The 18,453-nt window shown below is 40.3% G+C and overlaps 1 protein-coding gene across 4 annotated transcripts; it reads right to left on the bottom strand.

Annotated features, from left to right (window-relative positions):
* Positions 1–16: 16 nt before the first annotated feature.
* Positions 17–17,658, bottom strand: zmynd8 (zinc finger, MYND-type containing 8). 4 transcript variants are annotated; one of them, XM_008283973.1, is made up of 22 exons: positions 17,555–17,658; positions 16,616–16,738; positions 12,560–12,633; positions 12,141–12,292; positions 8,131–8,352; positions 7,812–7,925; positions 7,292–7,357; positions 6,991–7,083; positions 6,808–6,895; positions 6,447–6,502; positions 6,252–6,329; positions 6,017–6,132; positions 5,419–5,918; positions 4,852–4,986; positions 4,543–4,698; positions 3,781–4,308; positions 3,126–3,638; positions 2,675–2,871; positions 2,309–2,389; positions 2,122–2,200; positions 1,443–1,682; positions 17–1,255 (listed from the first exon to the last, which is right to left on the bottom strand). In XM_008283973.1, the coding sequence occupies exons 3-22, from the start codon at positions 12,582–12,584 to the stop codon at positions 1,080–1,082; spliced, it is 3,615 nt and encodes a 1,204-aa protein (XP_008282195.1). In that variant the 5' UTR covers positions 12,585–12,633; positions 16,616–16,738; positions 17,555–17,658; the 3' UTR covers positions 17–1,079. The 4 variants fall into 4 exon arrangements, with proteins under 4 accessions (XP_008282195.1, XP_008282194.1, XP_008282196.1 ...); XM_008283972.1 differs by lacking the exon at positions 16,616–16,738; XM_008283974.1 differs by lacking the exons at positions 7,292–7,357; positions 16,616–16,738.
* Between the last annotated feature and the right edge of the window lie 795 nt (positions 17,659–18,453).

The raw sequence follows: 18,453 nt of genomic DNA, 5'->3' as shown, positions 1-18,453 counted from the left end.
CATCTTCAGGGCTGCGAAGGTGTAACTTTTTATTTCATTGGAAAATCAAAATAGGAAACTTTGAAGATTTTAATATGTCAGCTTCAGCATGCAGCATACTGAATGTTTGTCACATAACGGTCAGGTTGCAGACAGAACAAGCTCGCAATTAAGAGCTGATATCTGCCAAATTTACTAAAGTCTAAAATCGTTAATTCTATCTGTCAACACAGAACTGCATAAATCTGATTTCTGATGAGTCTGTCATTGATGGCCTGATAAACGTTCTCTTTCAGCAGTTACATATAAGAGTACAGTGTGTAATAGTAAAGATGTACGTATACCAAAAACCAAACAAACACATGAGCAAGGTCTCAACAACTTTAGAGTCAACAAAAAGGTGAAACTTGAGATGGCCCTGTTTGTGAGCGATAGTTCTTCCAGACTGCGTTAGCTATTGACTTTCAGATAATAATTGCACAACCTATTTTCTGACTCAACCTCCAGTTGAAACTCGTTTAACTGATTGCAGACTGCTTGGTAACTATGCAAACCCCAGCGTAATCATAGAAACAGCTTGTTTAAAATGTGTGTATTGGTTATTTTCTTTGCGGTATACAGCAGGCAACATTAGAATAACAAATAAATTAACACAGAATACAAAATATGTAATTTACAGACATTTCTGTCAGCAGTCATCTAATCTACAACTGAGGTGGTCCATAAACATGGTTTACATTTTGCAGTCGTAAACTCTTTTAACTGTTGTCCTTTACACTATGTGTATATTTTGTGACTTTGTGACACTCAAGCATGCTCTTACGATCTTTATACTGACAACTCTCTGCATGAACCAACAATCTGTTTATTAAACTGCCCCGCTCTAGTGGTTACTACTATCTGCTGTCAGTCTTGTTTTACACCACTGTGCACTGGGGGCAGTATGTGAGCCCTGAATAGGCAAACATAAAATATAAATAAAAATACTTTGAAATATTAATCTGGAACAGGCTCTTGAATGGAACAATTTACATAGACATATCCTTGTAGTAAATAAAAAACAATCTATACATTTACATTTTCAAGTATCGTATGCTTGGTTATGACAAAGTGACAGCAACATTGTCAGTGCTCTTCTCCATGTCACAGTCTTTGTCTGGTGGTGCAGACACTGGCGAGTCTCTGAGAGAGTTGGGGCCACTGCTAGTTGGCGCTAAACCTTTGTTTGGGGGGTCTGCCGTCGGCTCAGCCTCAGGTTCTTGCTGTGGTGCTGTGGCTAAAAAGTGAACAGAAGTGAGAAAAATTCTTACATCTATGAAAACATCAGCAGTAAGTGAATGACAATCATAGAAGAAATGGATCAGAGACTCGAGGCATGGGTTAAGCACTGCTACAAGAAAAAAAACAGGAGTCTTTGTTTTTATAAACGTCAACAGCATGTCAATGCTAGCGCGCGCTGTTACCTGACTGAGTGCAGGACTTCATGTGTTCTGGCCAGTGGGCTTGCTGACAGGGGTAATCACAGTAGCTGGTGTTCCAGCAGCAGTAGAAGATGGCCTCTTTTCTGCAGTTAGCGCACCACTGTTTCTTCTTTGTCTCGTCCACTGCCTGCTGCTTCTCCAGCTCCATCTGTTTCTTCACCTCAGTCACCAACCTCTCTCTCTCCTGCTCCAGACTTTGCCTCATCTCTGCCATGGTCAACTCTGGATTGAACAACACAAGCATGAACAAGCACAAGTATGAGGCTGAGCATCCATATAGTGGTTCTTTTTTGAGTGCCAGCATCTTTTTTTAAATTTTACCAATTACAGGAAAACATTGCATTATATTTTTCTGAGTGCTGCACATTTTTAAGCGCTTCTAGTTGAAAATCTCTGAACTGAGCCACTACTGTTGTCACTGTTACAGCTTTTCAGGCAACCAGTCATATCTCTCCAATTATGGCAGTTAAAGTGGTGATCAACTGTCAAGATGCTGGTGTTACAGAAGCAACATAGCAGGCCTTTATGACGAAGAGATGGGATGAAGTACACAAAAACACCCTCCAAGCACTTTTCTGCCAAACGAAAGCACTATATGGACACACAACATTACACAGTATGAAGGATGGCATGGTTGATAAATAATTGATTGAGGTCTCACCAAGATTGTGCTTCATTTCTGACAACTCTTGTTGATGCAACCACTGCAATTTTTCTATTTCAATTCTCAGTCGTCTTATCTGTAGGAAAACACATGGGTCGATAGGATGAGAAAAGAGTCATCTGCGAAGTCACTGTTAAGACCTGAAAAGTATTCAGTCTCTATATAGCCACATATAAACACCCACCTCTGCTATTGTATTCCCTGAGGTACTCTTAGAAAGGTCATTGTAGATTTCAGTCATCGTACCTTTGATTGCATCCATTATCTGACAAAGAGAGACCATTTTAGTACAATGTGTCATGCAAGGAAAAAAAGAATGTTTACCATATTGACTACCAACAGAAATTTGGTTCACAGCTGTCAAAACATAAGAAGTTTTAAAACTGTCACGTACTGAAGTATCTTAGTTTAGTAGAAACCAGAACTGTTTCCCCCTTTCAAATAAATTGCTAACAGCGCTTGCCAGCAAATGATCAGTCGTAGCAAAAAATTCAAGGGATTTGGCCCATTACAAAGCAAATGTAAATTAAAAACAATTATATTTACTGACTTTATTTGTGTACTTGGCAATGTCTGCAGCCACATCTGCTGAGGCAGTGGGGATGTACAGGTCTGTTGCTACTGGTGAAGATGTAGCCGCTGTGCCCAAACTGGATGCTGCCATCATGGCAACAGACGCTGGGCTGCTGGATACCAGGGTGACAGCTGATGTGGATGTGCCGAGTGGACTGTCTTTTGCCTGAACAGCTACATCAAAAGACACGAATAATCAGCAACAACATTACAGACAACCACACTGTGGAATATGAAGGAAGCTACTATAGAAGTTTAACTGTAATATTCCAACTGATTAGTTATTGTGTTTATACCATTTATATAAACATTTGCATATTAAATTCCTGTAATTACTTTACATAACAGTATCTTGATATACACAGGTCCACATTCAGTTTAAATTCACACTTAGATACTGTGCATTTTGTGAACAAAACATTGTTTACCTTTCACAGACTGCCTGGTCTGGTAACGTGTGCTTTGTGAAGACTGCTGTGCTGAAGGTGAGGAGACTGCAGCCGAGCCATTTCCAGCTGCTTGTGTCTGGGTCAGCACTTGAGCCTGGCCTTGTCTGGGAGATGATGCCTGCACCTGTGTGTTTGCCACAGGTTGTTGGTTTTGTTGCTGACGCTGCACCTTCTGCATGTGCCACTTCTGAGAAGAGGTCTGAAACTTGGCAGTGGGATTCCACACCACAGCTCTCTGTACCACTGGTACCGTCTCTCTTGGCAGCAGAGGGCGCTGTTTCTTCAAAGCTGGTGTGGTGGAGGTTGAGGAGGAAGAAGGGGGAGTTGCAGTGGCACTGGACACGGATGTAAGGCTAATGGTGGCAGGAGAGGGAGCAGTGAAGGAGACCATGGTGACGGGAATGGCCATTGGCGACTGCGTGGAAACACTGGAGGGTGTGGAGGGGGCCGTGCTGTTTTGAGATGGGAGTGTCGACGTTGTCAAAGCTTTACCTACAAGAAAAAGCAAATGCATAATTAACTAGTTTTGCCTGTACATAGCTGCTGATGTTTTCATGTTACAGATGTTAAAAATGGATATTACACTCAGCATTAGATAATTTTCCTGGGGATCAGTGGAGAATGAATAACTCACCTTCAGGTTTACCAGCTGTGGACTCTTTAATAGTGCTGCTGTCTTTTTTGCTCCTCTTCCTGTCCTTGCCACCCTGCTCCTCTCCAAGGTCAATAACCAGCTCCCTCTCTGAGTCAGAGTCCTCTACTGGCACAGTCTGCTTTGTCTCTTGTTTCACCTTTTCTCTGGGAACAGGTGATTCTGGAGGTGCTTTAGACTTTTCTGGGTTCTCTTTTTCTAAATCAGAGCTTGTTTTCTCTTTAGGGGGAGCATCAGACACTGTTGCACAGGCATCACCTGCTGCAGATTCAGATGCTACAAGCAAATCTGCTTTACTCTCCCCTTCTAGGCTTGGGGAAGGCTGGTCTTTGACTTTAGTTTTCGTAGATTCCTTCTGGGGCTCCTCACTGGGTGCTGTGTCTTGGCCATCCTTGGTCTTTTGCTCCTCATCACTTGCGTACTCACTGTCACTGGAGTCAGATTTATCAGAATCTTCCGAGTCACTGTGTCCCACACCTTTATACGCATCCACAGAGATCTCATCAATACCTGGAAAGCAAGGAAAGAGGCAATCAATTCAATATGTTACAGGACTTATCTACAAAGGAGTGGTTCAAGTAGACCTAAAATGACAGAACAGATCATCACATCATAATAAAGGCACTGCACAAAAATGTGCTTCATTAGGAAACTTTTCAGTGATGGCACTGATATGACTGAACATCAACACACAGAAATTCTTTAGAAATGACTACAGAGGCTCTCAATGGTATCTATACTAACCCAATTGTGCCTTGCAACTCTCAATGGTTTTGTCCAGGTTTAGTTGAAAACGGCTCTTGATTTGTCTTTTTGGGGAAGTGAGGACCGGTGTGGCTCCTTGTTTCTGCTGAACTGTTTCACTTAGTTCCTTTAAGTCCATTTCTGCTTTACTCCGATCTGAAAGGATATCCAAAGATACAAGAATCCATCAATATTAGCAATAAAGAAAAACAAAGACCTTATTTCAGAAACTAAAAATGTATTCACTCACAAAGAAAGGACATTGTTAAACATTTTACAATTCATATATTATTAGAATGAAAGATTGACCTAGATTTAGGTTCAGAATGCTTCCTGTTTGTGGTGTTTTCTCCTGTTTGGAGAGGCCAGGAGCTTGAGAGTGGAATGGTTTAGGGCTGTCCAAGGAACTGCCTGCAGGACCTGGTCGAGGATGGGCAGGTGAGGCTGCAGACAGAGATACTTACTGGTAAATTCATTCTCCTTTAATCAGACACAATGGTAACAGTTCACATTAAGTCCTCCTATTTTAAATTTCCAATAAATCAATAAACATGTTGCAAATGTGTTATAACACACTACAATGTATTTATCAGACATAAAGACATTTGAAGTATTCATTCTTATAAAGTAGTTTCCAGCAATTTTAACTTCTCTTCAAAAGAAATATTTTACTACTGTGTTTTACTATATTGTCCAATATCTGTATATACACCAGTCTTGACTTACAGTTGTCTACAGAAGTAGCTGATAAAAAATATTAATAAACACTTCCATCTACTTGAATTACAGATTGCTATAAATGGTTTATACTGCTTATAAAAGCTACAGGTGGGCTCGAACTGTAACAGAAATGCTAAATAGTTCCTGGCTGAATACCTGTACAGTCCATGGATTCTTCTCCTGTACTATATTGGCTGTTTGCTGCTTTTGTCTGCGACTTGTCTCCGGCTTCCTGTTCCCCATCAGACCCTGTATGGGCAGAGGAGTTGGTGCTCATGGGGGAGCGAGGCATGTCACTGAGAGGGAGTCGCCGCCCTGCTGTACTCCCCCCTAGTCCAGCCCCTGGCAGTATGGCCCTTGTCAATGGGATCTTGGGTGATGCCGTCATATCAAAGCTCAACTTGATCTTCTCCTGTTTGTCAGGTTTGATGGGAGTCGAGGAAGGGTTGGAGGGATCCAGCAGCATCTGGAAGTTATTGTCAGGAGTGTAGGGTGTCCTGAAGGGGGCATAATTAAACACGCCAAACTTCTTTTTCATGTTTTCCACATAGACCTCCATCTCTTGCATGGCACTGTTGAAGATGCTTTTGGTCTTCTTCACAGAGAATGGGATCTCTTTGGACATGAGGTAGCAATTGTTTAAAGGAACCCAAGCCCTGAAAGATAAAGATTGACAACATAATGTGTCCAGTATTCAAACAAGGCCAGGAATGTGCCTCCAAGGTCAAGTAACAAAGGCACAAAGGGCTGATACCTGTCATGCTGACCAAAGAAGCGAGCGTCCACCTGTCCATCTTTGTCCCGCAGAGCTTTAGCAGGCCAGAATGGAAATCCTTTCAGTTTGGCCCACACTAGAGGGTGTGGGTTACTCTGCAGACATATAGTAAAACACTGGAACTATGGAGTTGTATTCTAGTGATTTATATTTGAATGGGTAAACAATTTGATGGAATCATCAACAGACACTTGAGGTAACTCAGCTAGCTTACACAAGGCTCACAGAACCAGTTGTCTCTCTTTTGGCAAGCTGACAGATAACACTCAGGACAAACTTCAATCTCATTCATCTGGAAAAAAAAGAATCAAAAGATATACCAGATAAGTTTAAGTCATGTCTAGTATGCTGAATACTGTCCATACTGAAGCTTAAATGAAATGTTTTCTGATCAAAACTACCCACTTACCTCATGTTCACAGATTTTTACAATCACTTTAGCTGTAGCTGTGAGTTTGTGATTGCCTGAAATATGGACATATATTCATATAAAACTATTTAGATACAGGCTCAACTAATTTTAACAGTTATAATACTGTATTACTAGTAGTTGTTGTAATTCAACATTATTGATAATTGTCTTTCAATGGACTTGTAATCATAAAGTTGTAACATAAATTACAATCTTAACATCGTTATTGCAGTTAACATTAATGTTAATCCTAATTATCCTATGTTCGATTTTGAATATATTAAATCTGTCATATCATAATATATGAACAGCCCTACAAGAAAATTCTTTAATATGGTTCCCAAAATATGCAACGTACCTCCATTGTATATAATACAGTTGTGCAAAATCCACTTTGCATCTGCTAAAAAGGCCTCTGTGCAGCCATACATTTTCTTTTTGATATTCTGTGGTGCAAAAAGAAAAGATGCTCAGCAGTCAAATTGTTCAACTATGCTACACTTAGTGTATCAAATAAATGTGTAACAGCTTAGCATTTTACCTTCTCAAGTGTGCAGAGATCCATTGGATGAAAAATGTACTCTGCATAATCGGGATGCTGTTCAAGAGACACAGGCTTCTGGAAGGGTTCAGTCTAGTGAGTGAGTGAGGTAACAGAAAAGAGAGTGAAGGTAAACCAACTCTAAGGCTGAACTCATTACACAATCGTCCCTTCTACCGCACACCAACATGCTACCACCATGCTATTACTAAAAACTCTAAAAGCCGCTTCAAACAAAAGGAGGAAAACCAGTGGAGGAAGAAAATCATGACGGGGTCTTGTTAGTGGTGTAATTGATTACCCAATTAAAAGTCTTTCTCTGCGTGGAAGCTGCATGGGGGGAGCGAGATGACAAGCGGGGATGATCCTGAAAGAGAGCGAGAGGGGCAGCTGTATCCTCACCACCAGCTAGCATGTTTTGTTTACCTTTATGGTTTCCAGCCATGATAGGCCAAATATAATACATGAACTATGGTTGTTAGTTTTGTTATTAGAAATTATTTGCACATGCAAATCAATATTATATCATGCTGGACTGATATGTGAACAGGTTGTACGTCAAGGTACAGATCTTAACGTCTGGCACGACTGATGGAAAACAATGTCTTTGGTTGCATAAGCAATCTAGAAATCAGGACTGGCCAGCAAGGATGCATGCCAATATCTAAGTGACATACAGATATCAGAATGTACAAATAGAACAGAAATTAAAATGAGAATAGAGAGAATATGTCGTCATTAAAAGGTTGTTTGTCTCAACACAATGTTATCCATTTGGTAGCATGAATTCCTTGCAAGGACAGAGATCACAGAATACTTACACCTGGTTGTTTCATCTTCTGCAGGGCAAACTTTAGTAGGTAAGACAGCTGGTCTATAGTTAGCATCATCATGGCTTTGCTCTGAGTCTCTATACACTCGGCAACTGTTATTTTCTAAAAGACATCAAAAGGAAATGGACACTTTGTTTATATCCCATTACTGCACAGAACATACGAAGGCTCAACATACATTTGTCACTTATGTCCATACTTACTGATGGGTCTTATGTAAATAAACAAATGTTACCATACATATTGACTACGGGCTTTAAATACGGTATACAGCGCTAAAGTGATTTTCACATTCCTGGGTGAGTACCTCACACTCCGGACAGAACCAGTCGCCCTCGGGCTCGGCTGGTAGTTTGAGACACTTAGCGTGGTACACCCTGGGGCAGAGCTCACAGCAGAGCACCTGGCCCTCGCGGTGGCACAGCCAGCAGTAGAAGTCATTCCTGCCGTCCTGCGGTACAACATCAACAGGGTCTGTGGTGAGTGCTGGCTGCTTCACATAGTAAAAGGGACCATGTCTTAGTTCTGACTGGAATGCAGGCAAAAGAAACACAAAGTTGGGGAACGTCAAAATCAGGCCAGAGATTAGAGAAGCCAAGCAGACATGCAAAGCATCAACAAAAAGCACACTAAAGTTACTGTCCAAAACACAGACTGCTCTGATCTCCCACATGTTACACAATTACTGCTGTTCAATGGGTATGCCATTCCCACTAAGATTTAAGAGTCAACATCACATATTTTTAACATTCATTGTTATGTATAGAACATCAAAGTCATGTTACTTGTTCAGTAATCTGATTTCAGTCTGTGTTTTATAACATAACTATCACCAATGTGCAGAAGGGTAAACAATGTGAACAGCCTTGGTTAACCGGGAATAATCTAAGATATTATTATAGGGACTACTAATTAAATATATAGTTCAACATAATATGCCAAGTGAATGATTACAGCAGTATAATTTATCTACTGTGAATTTGTGAACGGCATTAGGCCCAAAGCAAGCAAAGCATGCACCTAAAAAATGCAAGCTAAATCATAAGCCACAACTAATCACATAGTTCTTTTCAGATTGCACAGAGTTACACCAAAATACTGGCGGGTGTTAAAATTACAGACGCAAAGACTGCATTTTACCAGGACTCAGTACTTGACTAGCAAACAGCAAAAGGTCAGTGCTAAATGAAAATTGGAATGCTTATTGGATTGCCGTTATCCACATTAATTTGACAAACAGCACTGTAAAAAAAAGCAGTGATGCTAATAGGTGGTAGTGCATGACATAGTTTTTCTCAAATCTTTACTTCTTAGAAGCACACTAGTGACAAAAATCACACAATAACTAATGATATGCTACAATACTTCAACAACATCTAACCCCTGATTGAATTAAATAGCTGAGATTAAACAATGTTTATCAAAGTGCAAAGTTAAAGCAATAACTGTATTGCAGCAATCAGCTCAGAGCTAAAGTCACCAAACACGGGAAGAAAAACCTCAGTATCACACAGGAGAGCACCAAACCACTGATGCCAGTTTAGCAATAACATAAAGCAGGACACAGCATCCTTTGGCCTAGCCATAGAGCAGACTGTGGAGTACTGGTGAAAGTTGAGGGCTGAAGTTTGAATTTTGAAACAAAAGTCTAGAGCCACAAAAACTCACTTTTTACAGTAAATAAAATTTGTCGCATTTAAAGAATTTCACCCCACTTGCTCCAGTGGGGTCCAACAGTTCTGACTGTGGCTACACTGGGCAGATTCCAACTGTGGATATGTGTGAAATGTGAAATAGGGCGTTGCTGCAAAAAGAGTGCTCATGCTCAGAGAACCTACCATGAACAAATACAGACCTTAAAATGTTGACAGACCATCAACTGATGATTACAATCAACCAACTCTTCTCTACAGCAAAATATGTTTTTATAATGTTTATGTCATCAAAAGTATCGTTCATGATATCAAACACAAACTGTTGCTGGCAATGTTTATGAGCTCTAGCAGCACCTACACCAATGCAATAGATATCTGTGCACTTACAATTACAATGCTTGTGGCATCTTGTGATATTTTATGTCTATTGTTGAACATTACAGTAACATGAATCATAATATTAAAGCAGGCTGATTTCAACTGATTTTAGACAGGATTTCATATGCCCATTCATCTTACATTTCCTGCTGAACCAATGTTCACTGCTCTTGACAGTAAACAAGTCTTTATCTGGCAACCGCAGCTATGAAAACTGTTCCAGTATATAAAAAGTACAAAATGCAAAGAAATGAAAAATAGCTGCAGTTTTGTGCCAATATACTTCAAAGTAAACAATGTATATACTGTTGTGAAGACCATGCATGTCATGGCAATCTTGAGCTTCCAATGACTCCTGTAGCTCTTAGGTTTCTATGATGGAATCATTGAAACACATGCGACCTTCTCACAAACAACAATAAAGCATTTTGGTTCTTTCATATATTTATTAAAGGTGTTCTTGATAAATGACACAATCTGCTGGGTCAAAAATATACATACAGCAACTTGAATCATCAGTTTTGGTGATGTAGAAAGTTGTGTTAATTGTTTTAGTGGCATGGCCTCTTACCTTCTCAAGGGTTATTACAGTTGACTACAGCTGATGACTTCTCTGAGCCAATTTAAATAGATACACTCACTAAACTCAGCTACAGATGCTACAAACAAAAGTGAAAGGCAAGGCACAGTTGTGTCACTTCCACAGTCAGCTAACATAAACTATCACCTGCTGCTGAGAGACAGTTGGTCAAGATGGTTACAAGTCAACCAAGAATCACAATAAAGCAAGTCTGCAATGAATTAGAAGGTGCTGGAACACAGGTGTCCATAGTCAAGAGTGTTTTATATCACCCTGGGCTGAGAGGCTGCTGTGTGAGAAGGAAGCCCTTCTTTGAGCCTCAAGGTTCAACTGATGTTTGATGACATAGAGAAAGAAAAGGTCTTCTAGAGGAAAGTTCTGTGGTCAGATGAAACTAGAAGTGAGCTATTTGTCCACAATAGCTAGAAATATGTCATATGGACAAGAGAAGGTGAGGCCTTTAAGCCCAAGAATACCAAATCTACCATTGAGCACGGTGGTGATAGTATTGTGCTCTGGGACTGTTCTGCTACCAGTGGAACGAGAGCTTTCCAGAAAGTAAACTGAATGATGAAGAATGAGGATTGCGTCAGAAGATTAGGTCTTGGGTCATTGGGTGTTTCAGCAAGTCAGTGACCCCACACACAAAAAAAATGGTAAAGAAAAGACTAATTCATGCTAGAATTAGAGTTTTAGACTGGTCTCCCCAAAGTCCGGACTTAAATCCCTGTAAGAACCTGTGGACTATGATGAACAAACAAGATTGTGCCAGAAAGCCAATTAATTTAGTTGATTGTCAAAGATACAACTAGAAGCTTGCCAGAAGCTCGTGGATGGCTATCAAATGCAACTAGTTGAGTTGAAAATGGCTAATGGACATTTAACTAAATATTAGTATTGCTGTATGGATATTTTTGACCCGGCAGATTTTGTCATATTTCCCGAAGATCCATAATAAAAATGCATTCAATAATAAATTATGCATTATTTCCTTTTGTGACAAAAAGCAAGTGCTTGAATGATTCCATCATAGAAAATTAAGAGTTCTAGGAGTCATTGGAAGCTCAACACCACCATGATATATATGGTCTTTGCAAATGTATGTAAACTTTTGTTCACAACTGCATATAAACAGCAAACAACAAAATGAGCATACCTCTCTGTAATATCACTAAAATGTGAAATAAATCTAAATTGTGCAATATGTGTTAAGTTGCATGTTATGTTGTGTTGTGTTGAATGTAGGTAATTGATATGAATTGAAAATATGAACACTCAAGGAACATTTAATGCAACAGGAGTGATACTCTTCACTGTGAGGGTTTCATTTTGGGGGGGATTTTGTATGTCCACTATAACAGATTTGCATAAAACAGTTGAAAGATGTTCTTTCATCTATAACCTTTGATAACTAGCCACATTGTTGGTACCACTGGGTCAGAAACAAAACATGTTCGTAGTGATTTGGGTGTACTGATCCTTTAATTAAGACAATTAAAAAGCCCAATTTCTATTTTCTTAATCGTATAAATACTGCAATTACTTAAAACTTTGGTTAAAAAGCTTGACTTCTTGATGGAGAAAAGCATTCTCCATTGACTTCACCATAGAAATGTCATTACCTTATCTTGGAGTAATGGCAGGTTAAAATTCATTATTGTGGCCAAACCTTTATTTAATCACAGGCTGTGAGTTGATTGATACCTGGTCTTTGCTGCTGCTAACGGCACCTGGTTTTTTCTTCTTTTTTATTGGGCATGGTGAGGTTTCAGCAGAAGAGTGACCGTTGGATGAATGTGAAGGACTGGGCATCTTTCGCTTCTGGGCCATCCGCTCTGTTGATCCCGTGTCTGACCCTAAATGCAAAAGACAAAGATTACAGAAACTAGTGAGGTTACACTGATGCTGAGTGAAAAATATCAGAGATGACACACCTGTTTTTACAACACTGAGTGAAACTAGTAAACAGGTTGATTTATAAAATAGTATATCTAATACATAGCATTAAACCAAGCCAACCAAAACAAAAACACTTTACTTATCACAAGTACAAAAATACCATAGGTGGCGAAACAGTGCTTTGCCAGCCTATCTAAAAACAGCCTTGTATAGTATGTCCTTACCTTTGGACCGTGTTGAGATCTCCATGTCTTCTGTTACTGCTTGTTTTTCAGTTTTTCTTTCTTCCTCTGCGACACTGATACAGAAAAACAGCATTGTCAAAGATATGCCAGCCGAATGTAACCTACAGCGAAAGATTTGTCATATCTATTATTTATGCTGTTACCATTCGGTTACAAAACGTTATTAGGACAACACACTACGGTATGTAGAGGACATTAAGCTCTTAGTTCATCCAAGATCATCACTGCACTAGTTTATTAGCCCAGCGAGCTCAACTGCCTTTGATGGGCGAGTGTAACTTACACGTATATGATGCAGTGATTAGGTTAATATTTTTACCCAATTTAAAGGGATAAAATTTTGCCAAACTTCTTTATCAAATCAGAACTAAAACAATAAAATTGACTGGTTAAAGCAAAGACAAAATCGTGTCGCTGCAGTCTACATTCGTGATATGGAAATGGTCAGATTTTCAACCATGAGACATCTCTGCAGAACTGTGTTATTCAGTCTAACCTTCGTCTTAATACATTCCCTTTATTCTGCTACAATGAAGTTATTCTAGACAAGAAAAGTCAATTTCGCCAACAGACTCCCTCTTCCACTAATATAATTCTAGTTAGAGCTGTGTTGATCAGTTAGAAACAGAAGAGTTGCAAATCTCCAGCAAAAACACATCTTTAAGTCACTATTTATAGCAAGGTGCTTTGCAAAAAACGTGTTTTAAAGGCTTGAAACAATAACAATATTAAAGATTAAGTCCAATGGTGTCTGTAGTTGGTGGTGCTCCTTTACCAAACACTCATTTAAATAAATGCATTCTTTTGTCTGGAAAGATACAAAAGTACTGAAAAAACTGCGAATCACAACATAGAACAAAATAAACAAAACGATTTCACCAACACTGTGTGCCGTCGACAAAAACATCTGCTTTGCTACACTGCTGGAGGTTTCTTTACTTCATTAAACACACCAAAACAATTATTAATAAATAAATTAATGTGGGACTATGCTGTATAAAAACAAATGAAATGGAATTGGTCTGCCAAAAGCCTATTACCACACATATTGCTGATGATAAGGTACTGTATATGCTTTCAAACCAAAACAGCTTCGCAATTTTCAACACCAACATGACAGACATTACTAACAACACAGAAATGGTAGCACACAAACCATACGTCAACAGCTTTAAGACGACATATGTACACCTTTAACTCAAGTACTAATACTGAAGCTATAGCAGTTCAGTGTTTAGCTTATTCTTCAATTATAAACAGCACCTTTCTTCACTGGCCTACAGGTCTATAAATAGTAAACAAGAAAACACAACAGAACAGTTGACTACAATGTCTGAATCTTCTGATATCCAACAAGTGAAAAGCACGTCAATAGACTGAGCAGGGAGTAATATTCATTGTTAAGTAAACTACTAACAGACAGAATATCATAATAAATCACACAATCCCTGCCCTTTTTCTGGTAGGAAATATGCTGAAATGAAAGCCCTATGTTTTGTCAACCACCTTGTATGCAAAATCTGCCCAACAGGTTTATCTTAGTATGAGTCTAACATGATTCACCTTGGTTTGCAGGCGCCCTGTTGTCGATCCTATTGTTGTTACCATTTTCTCTGACGCCACAGCAGATGCAATGGCCTCACTGCTCAGATGACTTCACTTTTGACAATCCTCATTTCACTTGCACCTGAGGAAAGCACCATTTGCATGTACTGTTCTCCTTAACTGAAAACAAAATACTGCTTATATTTCGAGTATCTTGTTCACCAACCCCCACACCTTCCATCCTCCTCTATCACAACAGAAGGATAAAATGACACACAGAGACACTGCACATCTGCAGACACAAACAAGAGTGTAGTGCAATGGCTTTACTGGCCTCCTCGTTTAACCTGTCTGAACAGCCTCAGACAGTTAACCCAGCAACATCCTGTCCTGTCCAGGCCAGGAAATACAGCAACAAGACACAAAGGGAAAGATAGAGATATGGACAGGAGGAAAATCAATGCTGCCCATCCTGACAAAAACATATTTTTAAATTACAAACCACAGAATATCCACAACAGCTTGCTGTAACCTACTGATACATGCCTTTCCACACCCACCACTGCCATAACAATCATGCCTCAATGTAGGAAATTAACAGCATACCTTTTTCCTTACTTACATACAGATTCTTCAGCCTATTCTTTAATCTTTATCAATTATTGAGGACGTTGGGGGGATGAGGGATAAGATGGGTCCAGGTTTCCCAGAAGGCCTTCTCTCCCTGCTGCTCTCTCCTGCAATTGTCAATCTTTAACCTCGGCTGCAAGCTGCCGATTGGCTCGTGTACCACACGGAGGTGCCTGATTGGGTGCTCAGCTCGGTGTGCCACACAGGCTCTCTTCTCCCCGCTCTCCTCAACCACAGTGCTGCAATGCAGAGGACTGATCTTCACTGTCACTAAAAACCTCCTGGAAACCACGTCCCTCACTTCCTTAAAACCCCATACAGACATGTACTGGCTGTGTGCCTTTTAACAGACATGTAAGATGTAGCCCTACAGGCTTGACAAGGAGAGGATCAGATTCCCTCCCTCGCTGTGCTCTCAGCCAGTGTATGTGTATGGCGTCCATTTTGAAGACTCACTCTCTCTCTCTCTCTCTCTCCCTCTCTCTCTCTCTCTCTGACCACTGTGCGCACTGCACACACACAGCACATTCACACGGCACCAGTCAAATCTGCTGTACAGGACCACATGCAGCTTATTATGTGCCCCAGCATGCTGATAAGCAGCATGGGCCCTAATACTGGACACAAAGATGGGTCTGAAAATGTCACAGGCCTCCCAGACAGCATGGAAGGCAAAACCTGCTCCCTCCCTCTTGCTCTAAAGCTTCTCCAGCATGTACTGTCACTGATATACATGCTGGAGATACATGACGTGTGCTTGCTGTGGGAGCAAAGCTATATATTTATTTGCGACTAAATATAGTGTGCATTTCATCAGTAAGAACCTTAGATACATGAATCCCAACAATGCACACAATTTCAACAGTAGTACAGACAGGATAGTATAAACTGTCCTTGAAAACAGAAACGCATTGTGGGCCGTAATGTCAACTACATTCTCTACACAAAGCCAAGAAGGTCATGTGGTGGGTGTTTTAAAATCCCCTTTCACTATGTGTGTTTTGGGAAGTGTTGCTGTCTTGGATTTCTGACCTTCACTGTGCAGAACGATGTATATTCCAATTTCATACAGAAGACAGTTTTCAGATTCTCCTGCTGAAAGTGGAAAACCTACTCTGCTGTCGTCTAAAAACTGAGCCGAAGGTGTGTACCTGCAGCCATGATTTGTAATATCCTAACGAGTTTAGAAGTGTGATGTGAAAACTTGCACTGCAAACATAATAAGAATGAGCTTTCTGGGAAGATGTATAGAATAAAACTTTGCATATGCATACATTTTGGATTTCTCGATGAGGGACGTAATTCAAGTATTTTATGAAAAAGCAGTATCAGACCCAAGTCATTATTCAAAGCAGAGTATTTTAACTATATTCAAAAATGCCTGGAGGGGACCTTCAAAGACAGGCACCAAACTACAGTAAATAAGCTGTGTGTGTGTGTGTGTGTGTGTGTGTGTGTAGGAGTAATGCAGATTTAAGTGCGTCTGCACCAATCCTCACACCGTAGTGGAATGAGGGGATTAAACGCATTACCAGGCACCATTCACAAAGCAGTGAGTGCTGGATTTGCTGTTCCAGTCAATGTAGACTGCTCCTGAACTCTGGTCAAGCAACAATGTGTGTACCATCAGGCCATACTTCCCCTGGTTATATTTAAAATAGTCTTAAATAGTCAGGCATCACCCCTTAATAATAAAAAACACATATTACGTATTCTGCCTGAAACCCCTCGAAAGAATAAATGACAATATTGATAAACTGGCAGGAACAGATACAGTAATTAACTAAATTAAATTTTTTTCATATGATCCATGCACACACAAAACCATCATCACTGTATATAAATAGAATTCAATCTAACCTGGTCGACTTCAAACAGGTTTTCAAGCCTCTCTGGATGAGATGAGATTTCTATGCAGAGCCTTTTCAGAGGAAGTCCTTCCCTTCTTCTTTCCTTCTCTCTTACATACAAATACCCAGTGTGCTTGGAGCAGAGGGACAGAAAGGGGAAGCTCTCTAAAATGGCTGACACTCGGCAGCAGAGAACAACACTGGGAGGCAGTGCACACCAGTAGGCACAGGCAGTTCCTCCAACCCTGTGATAAATAAGCTGCAACAACATACTGATAACAAATTGGTATTTTAGAAAATTGTGGAAGAGCTTACAGGATCGGGCCCTTTAAAGGCATGTTTTATTTAAATCCCCACTTATAAAAGGGCATCATTCTCATGCAGTTAGAACATTTTTGGTCTGTTCATCATTGCTGTGTTCGTCTGGCAAACAATTAACAATCGTGCACTGCTGCCTTGTTCTCATTCCAGTTTGAGGCCTAAATTAAACTTGTTGTGCTGTCAGTTTACCATCTGTTAATTCCTCTGGGGACTCCCCTCTGCACTGATCCCTGGGTCTCCCATCTTGCCAGGTTCCCTCACCAGGCCTGTCAACTTGACAGCAAAGGCCTGGGACAGCCACAAAAACTCAATCCTCTTTTGATCTTTACAACAGAAAGAAGGTTTCCTCAGTCAGTGTACAACAAACATACAATGACCTTGCCCTTGACCCATGGCCCCTATTGTACATATCCACAGTGCCACCCAGTTAGCAGAGGCTGCCTATCTGTTGTACTACAACATGCTCTCCTTCCAAGCTCCACTCCTATACTGTGGGGTGACAAATACTCTTCCCCCTCCCCCAGTCTGTCAGACAAACCTGTATTATTACTCAGGCACAGATCACACACAGTGGCTGGTGCCTTATCAACAAAGTAGTATATGTGGAAAAAATGAAAATAAAGCTTACCTCTGTGGATGCATGGCTAAAAACTCTGTGTGATATGTCAATGCTTATTAAAACATGGAGGACAGCCCTGTCAGCCCTCACCCTGCTCAGAGCACAGCCACGGCTCTCCAAGCTGTCCGACTCCACTGTTCTAATAAAAGGCACACTGAGACTGGCCACACATGCTGACAAAATGTAAGGCAGCTGCTGATTGGCCAGCGCATTTCCTGGCTGCTTGTCTTTTGTTCAGCGCAGGCAAGCTGAAACGCAGTACTCAGAGCAAGAAGAGCTAGGCCCAGAGCAAAATAAACAGCCACTGCACACATATTAACCACAAGAAGACTGCATATCGCTGTTGTTGTTTCATAAACTCGCGATAGTAGAGATCTTTGGGGCAGCTGTGAAGGGTAGCCACCGGTTATATGCACAAAGAACAGGCCTGTGTATTGGTAAGAAGGAATTTGTCTTACAAGTTTCCACCCTCAAGTTAAACTAACCATCGCGGGAAAGATAAAGAAACAGCTATATAAATAAAAACCAAATGGCAAGCAGGCACGAAATGAAATGTACTCCGTTTGACCCATGAAGGTTTTACAACAATGCTAAAAATGCAGACTAAATTACAGTCATGTGATTCACATGACATTGGCCTTTGAACTGGTGTCACTGCATGCTAACAATGTGGTTCCACACCAAGAAACAAATTCAACCGTGAAGCATAATTCAACTAGATCTTCACAGGATTTTCAAATAACCACAAGAAAATGTTTGGTAGTTTGTACTAAATTGGAAGCGGTTCACCCATGATTATTACCATTAATATACGTATAATTTTTTACTGCTAGCATTTATTTAAAATTACCGATTAATTAAAAATCCATTCTCATTTTGACTAACAGAGAAGGTATTTCTTATGCATG

This window comes from Stegastes partitus, unplaced genomic scaffold (assembly GCF_000690725.1).
Source record: "Stegastes partitus isolate 25-593 unplaced genomic scaffold, Stegastes_partitus-1.0.2 Scaffold334, whole genome shotgun sequence".
NCBI classification, from domain to species: Eukaryota; Metazoa; Chordata; class Actinopteri; family Pomacentridae; genus Stegastes; species Stegastes partitus.
This window is presented reverse-complemented; position numbering and strand designations above follow the sequence as displayed.